Here is a 14,879-nt window from a genome sequence, read left to right as displayed (position 1 = left end):
TAAACAAACAACTACTGGCCATGAGATTTCTTCTTACAGAAATCTGGGTTTGGGTTAGTGCTGCTCTGGTTGTTGCATCTGAATTATCTTTCTTTCAAGAACTCACTGCCTTGCCAGAATATATGACTGCAAAATCCATCACAGTTAAACCCCTGACACTTTTGATGTAAAGTTGGACAGCCTGTGGACCAGGTGAACTCCAGAACTGAGTTGACATTCCCAGCTGAAACACAGAGTACTACATGTCTTCATGAAGCATTATGTAGAGCTATCTCAGAGAAAACTGGAATAAGACCCAACAGAGGCAGATTTATACTGTGTTGTTTTTTAGGAACCTTGGTACCATCATACCAAAGTACTAAATATTGTCAGGTTAGGCTTACAAGCACAATCTATCTTCTGTGAGGAGAAAATAAGATCTGTTTAAGTACTTAAGTCTCATGAAAGTCCTGTGAGGATGTAATTGGCTCTCATTGGAGGACTGACGTGGTCTACCTGCAGCCAAATGACTCTTAGAGAGGCAAAAAAGTAATCTGTCTTCATAAAGAGTGAAGAACTCACCTCCAAGCTTGTCTTTGCTGCTGAAAGGCCTGATAACTAGTGCAGAGGAAAGGAGGAGAAATTGAAATTCAAGTGAAAGTAATTTTGAGAAGTGGGTTTTAATTTGCCTAGTTTTAGTCTGTACTGCAAATACACACACAAATTATAGAACAAACAGATAAACTGAAGGAGTATATTTGTAGTGTAGTTTTAGGGGGACTGTTCTTACACCTGAGCATGGGGGGAGGACGTAAGTAATTCACTACCTGGTCATCTCCAGCTGTCTAACCATAAGGTTGCAGATAGAGCTGGGGATGTGTTCAAACAGACAGAACCTCTTTCTACACATCTTAAAATAGTTGTACACCCTCTGTCTGGAGTTTAAATCTGAATGAGGAGACCAAGTCTGTAAAATTATTCTTTCTCAAAGTGAAATAGTGTATGTTCACATTTCCAGAATGCCAGAATATGCTCCTTTGATAATTCAGAATTATGACTGAAATTTCCTATATAACTCTGATTTTGGATGCATTTGTCTGAATTTACTGAGGGCATGTTCTGTTGGTCGTGCACAAGCCTAGAAGGGAAGAAGAAAACATGATTCATTATCGCTCTGTCATTGAGTCAGCTGTTCACAAATAATTTAATTTCTCTGTGGCTGAACTTTTGATGTCTGTTTTGGTAATGTGTTCTGAGATGTGTAGAGGAAGCCTCTTTAGCAAGGGAGAAGTGTATCAATTATTTCTACTAATGTGTAGCGTTTATTTGGAATTCAGGTCATAGAGAGCTTTAGTGAAGCTGCAGCTTTGTAGGCAAGTGTGGAAATTACCGTTCTATGATCCTACCTGTTTCTGTATCTATCTACTTTTACTCTGCACAGGGTTGCATGGTACATGTTGTAATTCTCAGCTGTAGTTTCACTCAGATTAGAACATGTACCCAGTAATTGCCTGTATTTTCTACATATGTTTTATCCTTGTTGCAGTAACAGAAGCTGGTTATTTTTACTTACTATTCTGTAACAATTGTAATAGTGCTCAGAAAAATGAGAAGTGGCTGAAACATGGAGGCTGAATGAGTAAGTGGCTGAAACATGGAGGAGTGTTGTTCCTGGCCTGCCTGAAGATTTGGACAGGACAGGAATTTTAGGTATATTTTTTAAGAAGCTCAGGGGATGATTTTATAACTGCTGAGTTATAAAATCTTGCTCCTAACTCAGACTGTTTAATTCAAGTTAGAATGTGAACTCCAAATGCTTTAGCTTCTCAGCTTACTCGTCTGCAGTAATAATTCTTCACTTGCATTTCTGCCTTCCTCAGCTCAGATGGCCCTCATGAATGTGGGAGGACAGTGCTCAGCATGGAGGAAGTTTGGTGTTGTCTTTAAAAACAAGGGCAAGGAACAAATTCCCAGGTTCAGCTATGACAAGACAAATGATGCTGGAAATATGTGGACTAGATATCAAAAAAATCTCAAGAAGTGTTGAGAAAAGTATAGTCTCCTACTATGTGTGAATAGACTTTAGCTGAAGGCAAGTCCAACCTAAGGAGAAATGAAAAATATTTCCTTTGAATCCCCTTATAAGACACTGAATCCCATGCTTTTGAAATAGGAGTGGCTTGTGATTTATCCCCCTGAACAGCAGTGTTCTATCCAGCCTTGTCTGGGGTATTAGCACTAATGAAATCATTCATTCTTGATAAGCCATCTTGATGATTTTTGATAAACTCTTCACTTATCTTTGTCTTAAATGCTGCATGGCTTTACTTAGGAACTAGTAATGTACTTCATCAGGCCTGGCCAGCAGGACACATTGTTTTCACCCCTGTAACTAATGAAAGCATGTGCTTGCTTAAGTTGCTCCTCTCGTAAATCATAGGATTACCACCAGACTTGGCAAATAAGTAACTAATACATTTTTCTTTTGTTTTGTATCTTGTAGCTGGTGCCACATATATCTTTGGGAAGAGTGGAGGTCTCATCCTGTACACCTGGCCAGCTAATGACAGACCAAGCACAAGGACAGACCGTCTTGCTGTGGGCTTCAGCACAACAGTGAAGGATGGCATTCTTGTCCGGATTGACAGTGCCCCTGGGCTTGGTGATTTTCTGCAGCTGCACATAGTGAGTACAGACAGGCCCACGTCTCTCCCAGACCTGGGTTTCTCTTAACTGGATATGAATTTGAAGAAAGCTGTTACTCTAAAATATCATGTGTCATATTCTGTATTTTCTATGTCTTCAATTCTCATCAGGTTATACTGCTTATAGTAGTTCTTTAGAGCTTTGTAGAGTTGCTGAATGGGATGCACAAAGGATTAAATCTTGATGCCAAAAGTAATTTGGGAGGGAGGAAACAAACAAAACTCAAAAGCTTTATGTGATTCAGGAGTAGGATTTGTTCAAAAGGTGAAGGAACATTTTGCATCAGTGATAATCTACTGATTCATATGCATAGTCCTGAATACATCTGAATTTCTGGTGAAATATTTCTATTCTTGGAAAGCAAAGAGTAGAAGCTTTTAAAAGTAAAGGTTGTTGGTTTATTCCTCATGAAGAACGTTAAGTGAGAACTGAACAGATCCTCAAGCTGACATAGCTGATGCTTGCTTTAGCAGGGTAGTTCAAAAGAATAAGAATTTTATGTTAGCGCAACATGGCTTTGCAAGAAAAAAAATATAGTGAGAGCTTGAATGAAGGGGGTTTTAGGATAGTTGAATTACTTGAGAAAATGCGAACACTAGGACTGGAAACACTCAGAGTTTGTTACTTTATGTGATTCTTTGGGAAGAGAAGAGGCTGTTTGCTTTGGTTTTATCTGGCAAATAGCCAAGAGGTTTACTAGAGGTAAATGCTGGTTGTGTTACTTGATGTTCAGATTATTTGCAATGTATTATGCATTAATTCATAGAGGAAGGGCAATTGGGCCCTTTGCAAATTTTGAATGAGCTGGGGGTATGTTGACATTTCATGGAACCTTGAAGATATATAAGTAAACAGGAAGGAATGCTAGGGGCCAAAACAGACCTAAAGTAAATGATGAAGGGCCTTAGTCTGCTGCTGGAGTTTGCCATATTCACAGTCATGTTGAAGCACTGGATATACTGCAGGGTGGTTCTGGAACAACCAGAAGCAATGTTCTAGTGCTCACTGCCAGCATTTTAAGTTGCTTTTATTTTGAATCCTGTTGTAAAATTCAGATTCATTGGAATGGGATAGATATGGCTTGAGCCATTAGACTGTCACCCATTCTGGTTTTTCTCTTTTGTGATATATCCAAATATTTAGGCTTTTTTGTGCTGGAATGAAAATGACATCAAATCCTGTCTCTTTTTTTAATATAAAACCAGGTTTTCTTCATTTCTTAAAAACAAAACAAAAAGAACCCCAGAAGACTGTAAAATTGAGCAGTGCTAAGCCTAATTGGTTGCAACCCTGTGACTCAAATTATGTAAATGTGACTTGACATATCTGAGCAAGGCAATGTATATTCTTCAGGTGTTACATTATAACATGCAAAATTCTATAAATTAACTGGAAAACAGTCTTGTTGCATGTGAGGAGAGGTGCAGAGATATGAATTTGTTGAGGCTGTAGAAAAAGTCTAAGATGGGATCATGTGCTCTTGCATGCCTTATGGGATGTTATAGAGAAAATGAAAGTCAGGCTCTTTGTAGTAGTTGGTAGACAGAAGAGGGGAAATGGACACAAGTACCAACAACAGAAATTTAAGTTCTGCAGTAAGATAAGTACTTGCATAATGACTCATTGCAGCATTAATGATGAAGGCACTTTTTTTTCTCTGTATCTTGGTCTCAAACATTTACCTTTCTCTATCCTTAATTGGACATTTTAATGACTGATTTTTTTTTAATTACAAAAAAATTTTGCTGAATAGACTGAAACAAAGAAATTAAACCTGAGACATACACATTCATTAAAAAAAAATAATAACAAAAGAAAATCATTGCTTTCTCTTTCCAATCAGTTTTGGAAAAGAAAATAATGAAAAATTTTCAGCTTCTTTTACATATTTTTTTTTTCAAACTACTCTGTATGGCATGGTGCTAGTTTCAGATTATTTCAGATATTTAAATAAAATCTACTTTTTGTGGTTGATATTCTTGCTAAAAGTTCTATTGAATGCTTCCTGTGTAGTTTGGCCAATTTTATCCCTGAAGCTGTTCACTAGCAGTAAATATAGAACTAGTTCAGCTTTAATTTCTCTTGTTCTTTTGTGGTCAGGATGGATTAGGAGGATTTGCCAGTCATTCATGAGGAGCAAAGGCATGCTGCTGTGCTCTTCTGGGTATGGTATCACTGTTCATCATATATATAACTGACTCTACCTAACTGTTCAAATAAAGAATGTCATCTGAGATTCATGCTGTGACATGCAATAGGAAAGTTGAAGAGAAACTTTTAAAGTGTTAGTGACTTCTTGAATGTCTGTAAGACTGTTATCTCTGGTTTATGGTTCAAATAAATAGAAGTGAGTTTACATCAGGATTATTTCAGAAAAAAAATGAAATCTAAAGTTAAAGGTGCATCTTGAAATGACAGTTAAGACCTTTTAGGATCTCTTAACAAATTTCATGCAAACTTTTCATGAGACCAAGATCTTTTGTAACTGTCTGAAAACTGCTACATGCTTGTGCTGTCATAGTCAAAGACTTGTCCATCTTCTTTTCTTCAAAGCCTTCCATTAGGCCATTTTCAATTGTCAAGAGAAGCAAGGCAGCATGTGTAAAATTGTAATAGAAATGTGGGATAAATAGATTTTTAAATCAGAGCTATGAAAACAGATTAAAGTGACAATAAAATAAACTTTGAAAACCCATCTACTTAAACCATGAAGCAAATTATAAGAGAAAGAGAAAACACTAATTTTAAGGTAATTTATTTTATATATATTTAGCATCTTGACTTTTTCAGGTGCAATTATATTTAATGATAATAGTAATAATAAAACTGACAGAGATTTTTCTGGGTTGATAAAAATTCCTGGGGATACCTCTTTTCCTGAGGCCTTTTTAGATATTCCATTCACAGACTCTTCTGCATGCTATTTACTGCATGCTGACCTCCTCACCCTTCCCTGGGTGTTTTATTGGTGATAACAAGTGGCAAAAGCCACCTGATGATCATTGTTTTCTAATGTGCATCACTAAACAAAAACCTAATCCAAAAGTAATAGTAATGGCTATGGTTTATCAAGATCTGATTGTATTTTAAAGATTGTAAAAGTTGTTCATACTCTTCTAAGGAGACCTTTTAGTAGTTAAGCCTGCTTTCTTAATATAATATATGTTCTGGAGTGTCCATTGATCTCTTCTATTTGTAGATTTGAAGTCAAAGTTATGAATTTACCTGTTTAATTTACAGCTGTTCTGTTAGAATTCATTTTTTAATTATGAGTCTTTCAGATATTGTGGAAAATTATTGACTAAGAGGTCTGTTTTATATGACAAAAAATTACAGCCTCTGAAACTATTTTCTCTCCTGACTTACAGTGAAGAATGAGGTGGCAACCCTGCAGAAATGGATGGCACACCATCCAGATCGATGTTGCATATGAAGCATGAGGTGTTTGTGTGAACAGACTGTAGCACATGAAGTGAGAGTGTTGCTAGAGCATCAGATCCCTCCTTATGATATTTTTTTGTTTTTCTGACAATTCAATCAAAGCACAAGTCTAAACCTATACCAGGAAATTTTCTTCCACAATGGCTACTTAAATGACTGCCTGTCTTGAGTTGTGGGTTCAATGCTTCTGTCTGTTTATTCACTTTGCAGCACTACACCTTATTTTTTGTGCTTCATCACATACAAAACATAGAGATGAAATGGGGAGAGAAATGGCTGCAAGTGATGATGGTTGTCATTCTTGTAGTAATTGTGGAGACAGAAATCATTCACGTGTGCTGTTGGCTTAGTCTGCATTCTTTTATTTTGTTCTGTATGGTAAACTGCCATCAAGCTTCTGGATCTTCAGAATGGTGATGTGAAGCTGTTCCAGTTTCTGAGTTCCCCACAAGAAGGAATTCAGGTTTGGGCAAAAATGTTAGTGATTTTAGGATGAGTTTTGCCAAAGTAGGCCCAGGCCAGGGTGGGGGGGATCCATCATTTAGCACTAGACTAGCACTGAAGGCTACAGAATCTGATGTAGCCCATTCTGATCTTTAAGCAATAAGTGTAGTAAGTTTTCCCTGAGTTAGAGATGGCATTGCTAAATCAAAATAAGTATAAATGGATGAAAGTGAATGTGTACTTTGTAATTTATTTTCTTTTCAATTATTCTGGCCCAAGTCTGTGGATTTTACAGTTGTAAAACCAATTCTGGCTCCTGTCTATGAAGTCTGCCTTCCAAACTGCAGTGATATGTCATCTGAGCACATACAGAAGGAGCAGATGATTTAGAATCAGGAGAGGGATAGATGCAGGGTTGTCCTTATAGTAACCAGAGGGTATATGATGAACTGAATAACTTAAAGGTTACTCTGAGATAATAAATGGCAAAATATAATTGGAGTTTTTGTCTTACTTTTCTGAAACCAAAGTCTCTTTGATGCAAGATATTTCAGCCTTTCTGAGGCTGAATACAGACGGCATTAACAGGCTTACATTCTTGTATCCAAGAAAGTAGAAAGAGCAGGGTTTCCTTAAGACTAACCTGCATTATTTTGCAGGCAGTATATCAGCAGAGGCTGTAGAAGAGTGATCTGCTTCAATATCCTATCTTGTGTTTTGCTTTATTTTTAGCTGCCTTTACTGATGTTAGTTACAATTTTCTCTTAGGGTGATTCACCATGTTAGACCACCTTTTTTGTTCTTGTATAAAACCCTAAGTTTGTTCAAGTTTATTTTTTGTGAACATAAATAATTTTATCTACCATATCTTGACTGTGTTTACATTGATGTCTATTTAGAACAGTGTTTACTCTTACTTTTCCAGTATTTCAAGCAGTGTGTCATCTCTATCTTTGAGTTTACTACAGTTTCTTGGAGAATAGCAGAAATGGTTAAGCAGATATGAGTTCCAAAGTGTTTAGTGCCCATCATGCCTCATTTCCTTCATGATACAGCAAAGAACTGTGTACATTTTTCCTAATTTAATTTATACAAATTATGAGCCTCTATAGGTTGTTTTAGAACACATATTCAATCAAAGATGTTTTATAGTGAAGCAATCAGTGGATCAGCAAAAGGTGAAATGTGACAAAGGCTTCTTTGTTAAAGCAAGAATTTATTTATAAAATGGCTAAGTGCAGGAGTCAACATCTTGTATAACACATTTAGCTGAGGAAGTGAACAACTATTGAATGAGAGTGACTAGACTGCTTGCTGGTAAGGGGAGAGAATTAGCATGAGCTTTCAAGCAAAATATTATATTGTCTAGGTCCTTAGAAGGTCTAAAGAACAAACTGTCTACAGACATTTTTTACAAAGACAAATCTAGCAACCATCCTGAGAGAGTGCTCTGCAGGTCTCCTGTGATTATTAATATATAAAAACTGTCTGAATGTAGCTTTCTGCTACGAGTAAGTTCTCTGGCAGAGACTTCTGAATATACCATCTTTAATATGTACCACCTGGGAATTAATGTATGCTTAAAGCCTTGACTGCTAACCTCCTAGACAAGATGGAAAATGAGCCAAATGAGGGACTGGAAGAACTGTTTTGATTTAACATTAGTGTAAGAAGATTCACTGGAGTCTCTCCTTCACATCATCATATATATTTTATAAACATTTGTTACTGTGATTTGTCAATTCTTAAAGTTCAGACTAACTAGTTCATGGATACCTTTACCTTAACTTAGGTTGTATTCTATTTAAGGGAATTGGGATTGGCAAGAAAATGCTCATTTAAGATGTGACATACATGTACATATACTGCAGTACCTGAAGTGTCCTACCTCCCCTTGCTACAGTGGAGCAGATTTCTGCTTAGCTGTGTAGGCCAGATAGAGTGCTGATACCACCACAATTGGGCTGGCAGTACTGTTCTCTAGCAGCAAGGAATAAGTTGGGAGACTACAAGCATTGAGCTATTGCATTACAAATAGGTTATGAGTGTCTTACAGAGCACAAGTGTTTATGTCCTTTCTATATTTGTGTTATTAAGTGCAAGTTTTAAGTCATATCTTCCTTTTTCCTTAGGATGATAGTCATCTTCAGTTGAGGCTGTCATCTTAATGGCACTCCATTTCTTTATGTTGATCACAAGAATTGGAGATGGTAAAATTACCCTAAAAGCTAATTTGTAAATTAAAAGACAAACCATAATGAATTCATAACTCGGTGAATATGCTGTCAGTGCGCTGGAATTTGGAAGGAAGCACAGCTGGAAAAGCTAACCCAAACTGACCACACTGACATTCTGTTCCATAAGATAATGTACCTGGCAAAAAAAAAAATGCCGAGAAAAGAAGGGTAAGGGGGGATGCTGATGTTTTATGGCCTATGTCTTTCCAAGTAAGGTGTGCATGTCTCTACATGCCCTGCTTACCAGGAAGTGGCTCAACATCTGCCTGTAAATGGGAAGCAGTATGATTTTGCTTCATTAGTAAACTGTCTTTATACCCATCCACAAGTTCTCTTACTTCTGCTTCTCCAATTTTCTTTGCATCCTTGTTCAGGAGGAGCAAGTGAATGACCAGATTGGGGAATGCTCAGTTACTAGGCAGGGTCAAGCTGTCCTGCATAGTCTTGACCTGGAAAAAGGCCTCTGTTCCTGACCATGTACTTTGAAAATAGTGAATGTATTATAGGCTGCCATATGCAGATCATCTGCACAAAAAAATGGACTATAATGCAGCTGCATTATAGCAGGTTTATTGAATAAAAAATCCCCATACCAAATATATATGATTTCAGTGTTGTTATTTTGCCTGAGAGAGGCTATATGTGAATGACTCTCAAATCTGAGATATGCATGTCATGTGTTGTTTTGCCAGCTGGTGTAAAACTGCCAAAGAGCCTGACTTCTTTTTTTTTCTTAATGGAAGCATTCTATTTAAATACACAATGATTTTGTCCCAAAATGCTCTCAGTCTTTTCCTGTCCTTTCCTAAACCCTTTTGGTCTGTGAAGTCCCATGTGTTCGTGCATGCTGCATTTATTGTTCCCTAGAGCACAGAAGAATTTGTGAAGGAAAACTAATTTGAAGAAAAGAAATGGACTTTCAGCTTTCAAGCCAGCTTTGAAACATGTTATTGGTACTTTTTTAATTTTTGCAGGTGATTAATAATCCATTTTCATTGAATTTTGACTAGTTCATATTGTGCATAGGAATTGTCCATTTATTGTTATCTCCTAGCTCTTGAGTGGGAGTCTCTGGTAGGAGGCCTGTGTTGTGACTAAAGCTATGAACACAGGGGAGGTTTTCACCCCGGTGTGCCCGTTCATGGCTGGCACCATTTACATTTGGCCCTGTGCCCCACCCAGCTCTCTCAGTGCCCCACCCAGTCTGTCTTTTGTGCTCCATTCCCTGCCCTGTTGCCAGTGCTGCCCCGGGTGTTCGAAGGAGCGTGCGGCGCTGAGTGCAGCGGAGCGGGAAATGGCGCGCTGGTGTCCCGTGGCTAAAGATGATGGATTCTGCATCCCTGCCTCCATTCAGGCAGCATGGACCCTCAGTGCTTTGATACAGGGATTCATTAACTCCTCGCTCAGTGACAGGTTGTGCATAGATCCCAGTGTTTTTGCAGTTGTCGTTGAACATTGTGAAGCTGATTGGAGACATGGAAGAAAGAGTTGGTAGTACAATGTTGGCATGAATGGTAAAATTGCTGATTAGACCATAAATTAGCCTGATTAGAGTTATTAATCTGAAAATAATTTGGGGAGTTGAATTCAGCTGGATAACAGAGTGAAAATTTAGAATTGGAGGAAATGGATGACACTCAGTGGGAAGTTACATTTCTGAAACCTATCTTAAAGATAAGGGCAGCTAAATACTGTAACTTAAAAGAGCTTTGCTGAGTCACAGAACCATCTGCTAAGATCGTAGTGGTTTGGTATAGTGGACAGCATTTTTTCAGAATACACATCTGCCACTTTTAATGTTGTACAACTGGCAAAGTCAGACACTAGCATTTTAGTCTAAGTGCACTTTTAGTCTAAGTGCAGAAATTAAAAAAATTGTTCCTAATTAGAAGCAAATGGGATATCTCAGAAGAAAGAGTCTTCCCTAAATATGCAGCCACCGTTTTGTCCAGGTTTGTCTTAGGATTCATTGTGGTTTTGCGAATTGCTACTAGACGTTAATCAAATGCCAGAGTACCTCACAGTATCTATCCAAACACCCTGTATGGCAATAAATATTATGATATTGCTAGTTCTTTTATACTGTACAAATACTGTGGTTTTCTTGGTATTAATTTTACTCTCTCTTTTGACTGTAGTGCTTAGGTAGACTATGTCATCTATGGCTATATAATATAATTTCAATAAAACCTGAGCTGAATTGCCTTTCCTGTTTTGCAGTACTTTCTCTTAGTATTTCAGAACAAATAATTGAGATTTTCAAATTTTGTCAGTCTTGTCAGTGAGTGAATAAACAAAGAAACATTTGCGATAGTTTTTTTGATGTTGAGAAAATTTCTATTCTGCTTCTTTTTATTTTTCTTTTAAATACTAAATACAAAGGAATTGAAGTAATGTGAAGGTTTTTTTCTGGCAGAGTCAAAGAAATAAGATCACCTCAACTGATGTTCTTTGCTTGAAAGAACCAAGAGTCGAAGACAAGTGTGAGGTTTTCAGTACTTGTTCCAAAAGAGACTAAAATCTTTCATATTTGTAGATGCTAACAATTGCCAATACAGATTTTTACCTTTTATAAGAAGCTTTAAACTTACAAGCTTATTCAGACCAACTCATCTTCTGTATGCTTGGATAAATTGCACTAATAGGTTCTAAAATAAATCTGTTTGCAATTAAAGCCTTTATCACCTTCTCTATGGCTGCATCAAAAAAGTAAAATAAAATTCTTGATCTCCATGTTAATGGATAGCAGCAGGCTACAATAATAATTCACCACACATTTAGACATACTGAGTACTACTCAAAAACAATTAAACAAGGGCAATTGTCAGTATAATTTACCCCAGCTTGGTAGCTCATGTAACCTTCTCATCAAAGGTTAACAACTGTTTCATACTACGTCAGCTACAGCAAAATGAATTGTTTCTCTATTAAGCCTCTAGGAAGAACATCCTAAACAAGACATATTATTGAATCTTATGAGAAAAAAGAATATGAACTTGATCTAATCCAAGCGATATTAGACATTGTTTGCTATAGAACTTGAATTTTATAGGGTTTCAAAACTCAATGCAGGGAAAAGATAACTTGATCATTGATATGCAGCTGAGTTGAAAATAATCTGCTGTAGAGAACACGAATGACTAGTCCTAGACAGTTTTATATAGGAAATTAAGGGCAATTTTGCTTTTTCCTTTTCTACAAGGACACTGTAGAGTCAGTTCTGAGGAGAAAATGCACTGGAATTTGGCTAAAACTCTAGCAAAAACTAGTGTTTCTTGAAAAAGCTTTCTATTCAGAAACATTGTTCTAACAGTTATTATAATGCCTAAAACATACTATTGAATGTAATTTTAGAACAGCTATATAAACACATCACCATATCTCTTTCAAAGGTAGTTTAAACATGCTTATGAAATGAGAAAACTGAGGCTTTAGAGGTTAAATTATGTAACTGAGGCTGTTCCCTCAGAACTGTAGCTGTCTGGCTCCAAATGTTCATCTTTTCTTAAATCAGAAGTCTTCAAAGTGCTCCCTTCTCCCACCCCAAGAGGTTTAGTACCAACAGCTGGGGGAAGGTAGTGCCCTGGAAAGCTGCTGTTGCCCACACATCTGAGAATTGGTTTTACAGCACCAGGTGTAAAATGCTGTGTGGTGTATTTGTTGCTTGTTTTTCCTCTCTAAGTGTGCATGCAGCCTGAGCTTGCTTAGCTTGTGTGTTGTTTGATCAAGGCAGAAGTGGTGTTATTTTGCTAATAAGCCTCTCCCATTAGTTAACCTTTCAGTACATAAAGCATGATTGAACTGAATGATTCCTGCTGGTTTGAAAGGCTTTTATGTTAAATACATGATACAGGCATTTTCTTCTTCCACCTCCTCATGTAAAAGTGGGATAGTGGGATGAAGAGACTGTAAAGACTTCAACAGTCTGAAAGCAAGTTGAAGTAAAGCTTATGTAGTGTGAATATTCTCTTAAATATCTTGGCATACCTTTTTTTCTGCTGCACTTAAATTCTTGATTCTTTGTTTAAACAATTTCTAGCCTACAGAAAAGGACTGCCTTGTATAACTGGTATAATCTGGGACAGTGCAAAGCATCAGCTTAACATATTTTTACCCATATCTGATAATCAAGTATATTACTAGCTTTGGCTGTCCAAATTTACTTTCAGTTTGCACAGCCCTTGTTTTAGCTTATTCTTTATTCTTGTCAATTACTGATGTTAAGAGTACACTTTCTGGAAGGTGGGTAATAACATTCATTAATTATGAAAAAAAAATTATACTGACTCAGGGTTCCTTTCCTATCTTATCATGTCTCTTTTATTGTATTATTTTCAGAAAATCTCATCTGACATCCAGTAGCATGGATACTGGATTTCACGTTTTGGATCACTTAACCTTTTTAGTATGATACTGCTTAGCCTTAAAGAGATGGTGGGATTAATCAGTTCTGTAGGGAACTATGTTCCTGCTTCCAATATGCTATCTAAACTAGCAATAGAAATAGATCCACTAACTTTGCAGGTCTTTGGGTGAATTGCTAAAGAACTCTTACAAATATTCTTGCTATCAGTAGGTTACCTTTCATAGAAGGTATGTTGTATCCTAAATATATTCAGAGAGACTATGCCCTCAATGAACAATAATCTTTTGCTTAATACAGACTTTCAGGAGTAGCCACTGGATTTGCATTGTATCATGAGCTGGACAGCATTAATGTGCTAGAAGGTATTTAAGCTATCGGACTAGGAGACTGCCAAGGAGAAGTAGGGGTTCCCTTTGGGTGTGATTTTCTGCATGGTGGTGTACTAACATACAGAAGCCTGTGTATAAATTTATACTCTGCATCCTCCATCATTCCAGAGATCACTGCTGAGACTTTTTTAACCTTACATCTTTGGGAAGGTTCGACAAGAGGAACTTAGTCCATTGTTCCGTTACATTGAAAGGACTTGCCTACAATGTGTTAAAATCCAACTGTACTAATTCTGTTCAGATTTGAGACTAGAAAGTTTCTTTCTCTATTAATTATTTGAAGAACTTGTAAGTCTTCTCTGGTTTTTTTAATGCAAAAATTTCCTTCTTACTGCTGTGCACCATATTCTTGCCTTCTCTTGTCTGCTTCTGTGAAGGGAAGGAAGTTGTGTCTTCTCATTTATATTTCTTTAAAACTTAACTTTTGGGGAGCCCAATTAACTATAGTCCTCCCACAGTTGTTGCTGTTAACTACCTTAATTTTTTTTTTCTAAGGAGATTAACTCAATTTTGACTGGAATCTGTAGATAAAAAGGCATATAGTTCCAACTATTTTACATGTTAGAAAATCTTTTTGCTTGAAACAGATTTTAAAATTTTCATTAGTTTTTATCCTGATCAATATTTTTCTGGTGTTCCTTTTTTGATGGGAAACATCTGTTTGGTTTTGGGGCTACATATAGATGAGGGTTTTGGGGTTGCTGGGTGCACATCTTGATTTAGGAACACGTGACAGGGAAAGGACTATCTAAGTTATCCAGTCCAGTCCTCTACCTTCATAGCTGCACCATTGCATCCTCTTTTCTGGCTGTATCAGTTCTACCTCATCCCTTCTGGTTTTCTGGTTTTGGTATTTCTATTGAAATGCTGTTGTAAAAATCAATATTTTTCCTAAGACTTTAACTTATTTTAATGTCTGTATGAATTCATACATGTCAGTCTAACCTACATTTGTTTTGTGCCAATGTTTCCCTTTAGCTCCTCTCTGTTTTTTGATGTTTGCCTATCAGTGGCATTTACAGAGAATTGCATTGCCTGTGCTTTATGTCAGCAACTCCCCACCAAACCCCTCAGGCTCTTCTGGGCTATCTCTGTATTATAATGGGTCATCGTGAAGATATCCCAGGACTAATGCAAATTCAAACATAGGAGCTCCAGGCAGGTTTCACTGCTTTTACACCTGAATGTCCAGCTGTGTTTGGGAGAATTTATTGATGCAGCTGCAGCACCAAATTTACATCACTACTTTATTGTAGACCCAAATTAGGTCCTTGCAAACCAGGCAGGGAGTCTTTGGTTCTGAGCTTGGTTGTCTGC

The 14,879-nt window shown here is 37.1% G+C and overlaps 1 protein-coding gene across 12 annotated transcripts in view; it reads left to right on the top strand.

The window, feature by feature from the left end:
* NRXN3 (neurexin 3) overlaps positions 1 to 14,879 on the top strand; it is a 963,379-nt gene that overhangs the window by 717,068 nt on the left and 231,432 nt on the right. For all 12 annotated transcript variants that reach the window (XM_021542850.3, XM_021542849.3, XM_077784015.1 and 9 more), the window contains one exon: positions 2,483 to 2,664. In XM_021542850.3, the coding sequence (XP_021398525.1) occupies positions 2,483 to 2,664 (182 nt within the window). The remainder of the gene's footprint in view (positions 1 to 2,482; positions 2,665 to 14,879) is intronic.

Source organism: Lonchura striata, chromosome 6, assembly GCF_046129695.1.
Source record: "Lonchura striata isolate bLonStr1 chromosome 6, bLonStr1.mat, whole genome shotgun sequence".
Classification (NCBI taxonomy): Eukaryota; Metazoa; Chordata; class Aves; order Passeriformes; family Estrildidae; genus Lonchura; species Lonchura striata.
The sequence above is the reverse complement of the archived record's forward strand: the minus strand, read 5'-3'. Positions and strand labels throughout refer to the sequence as shown.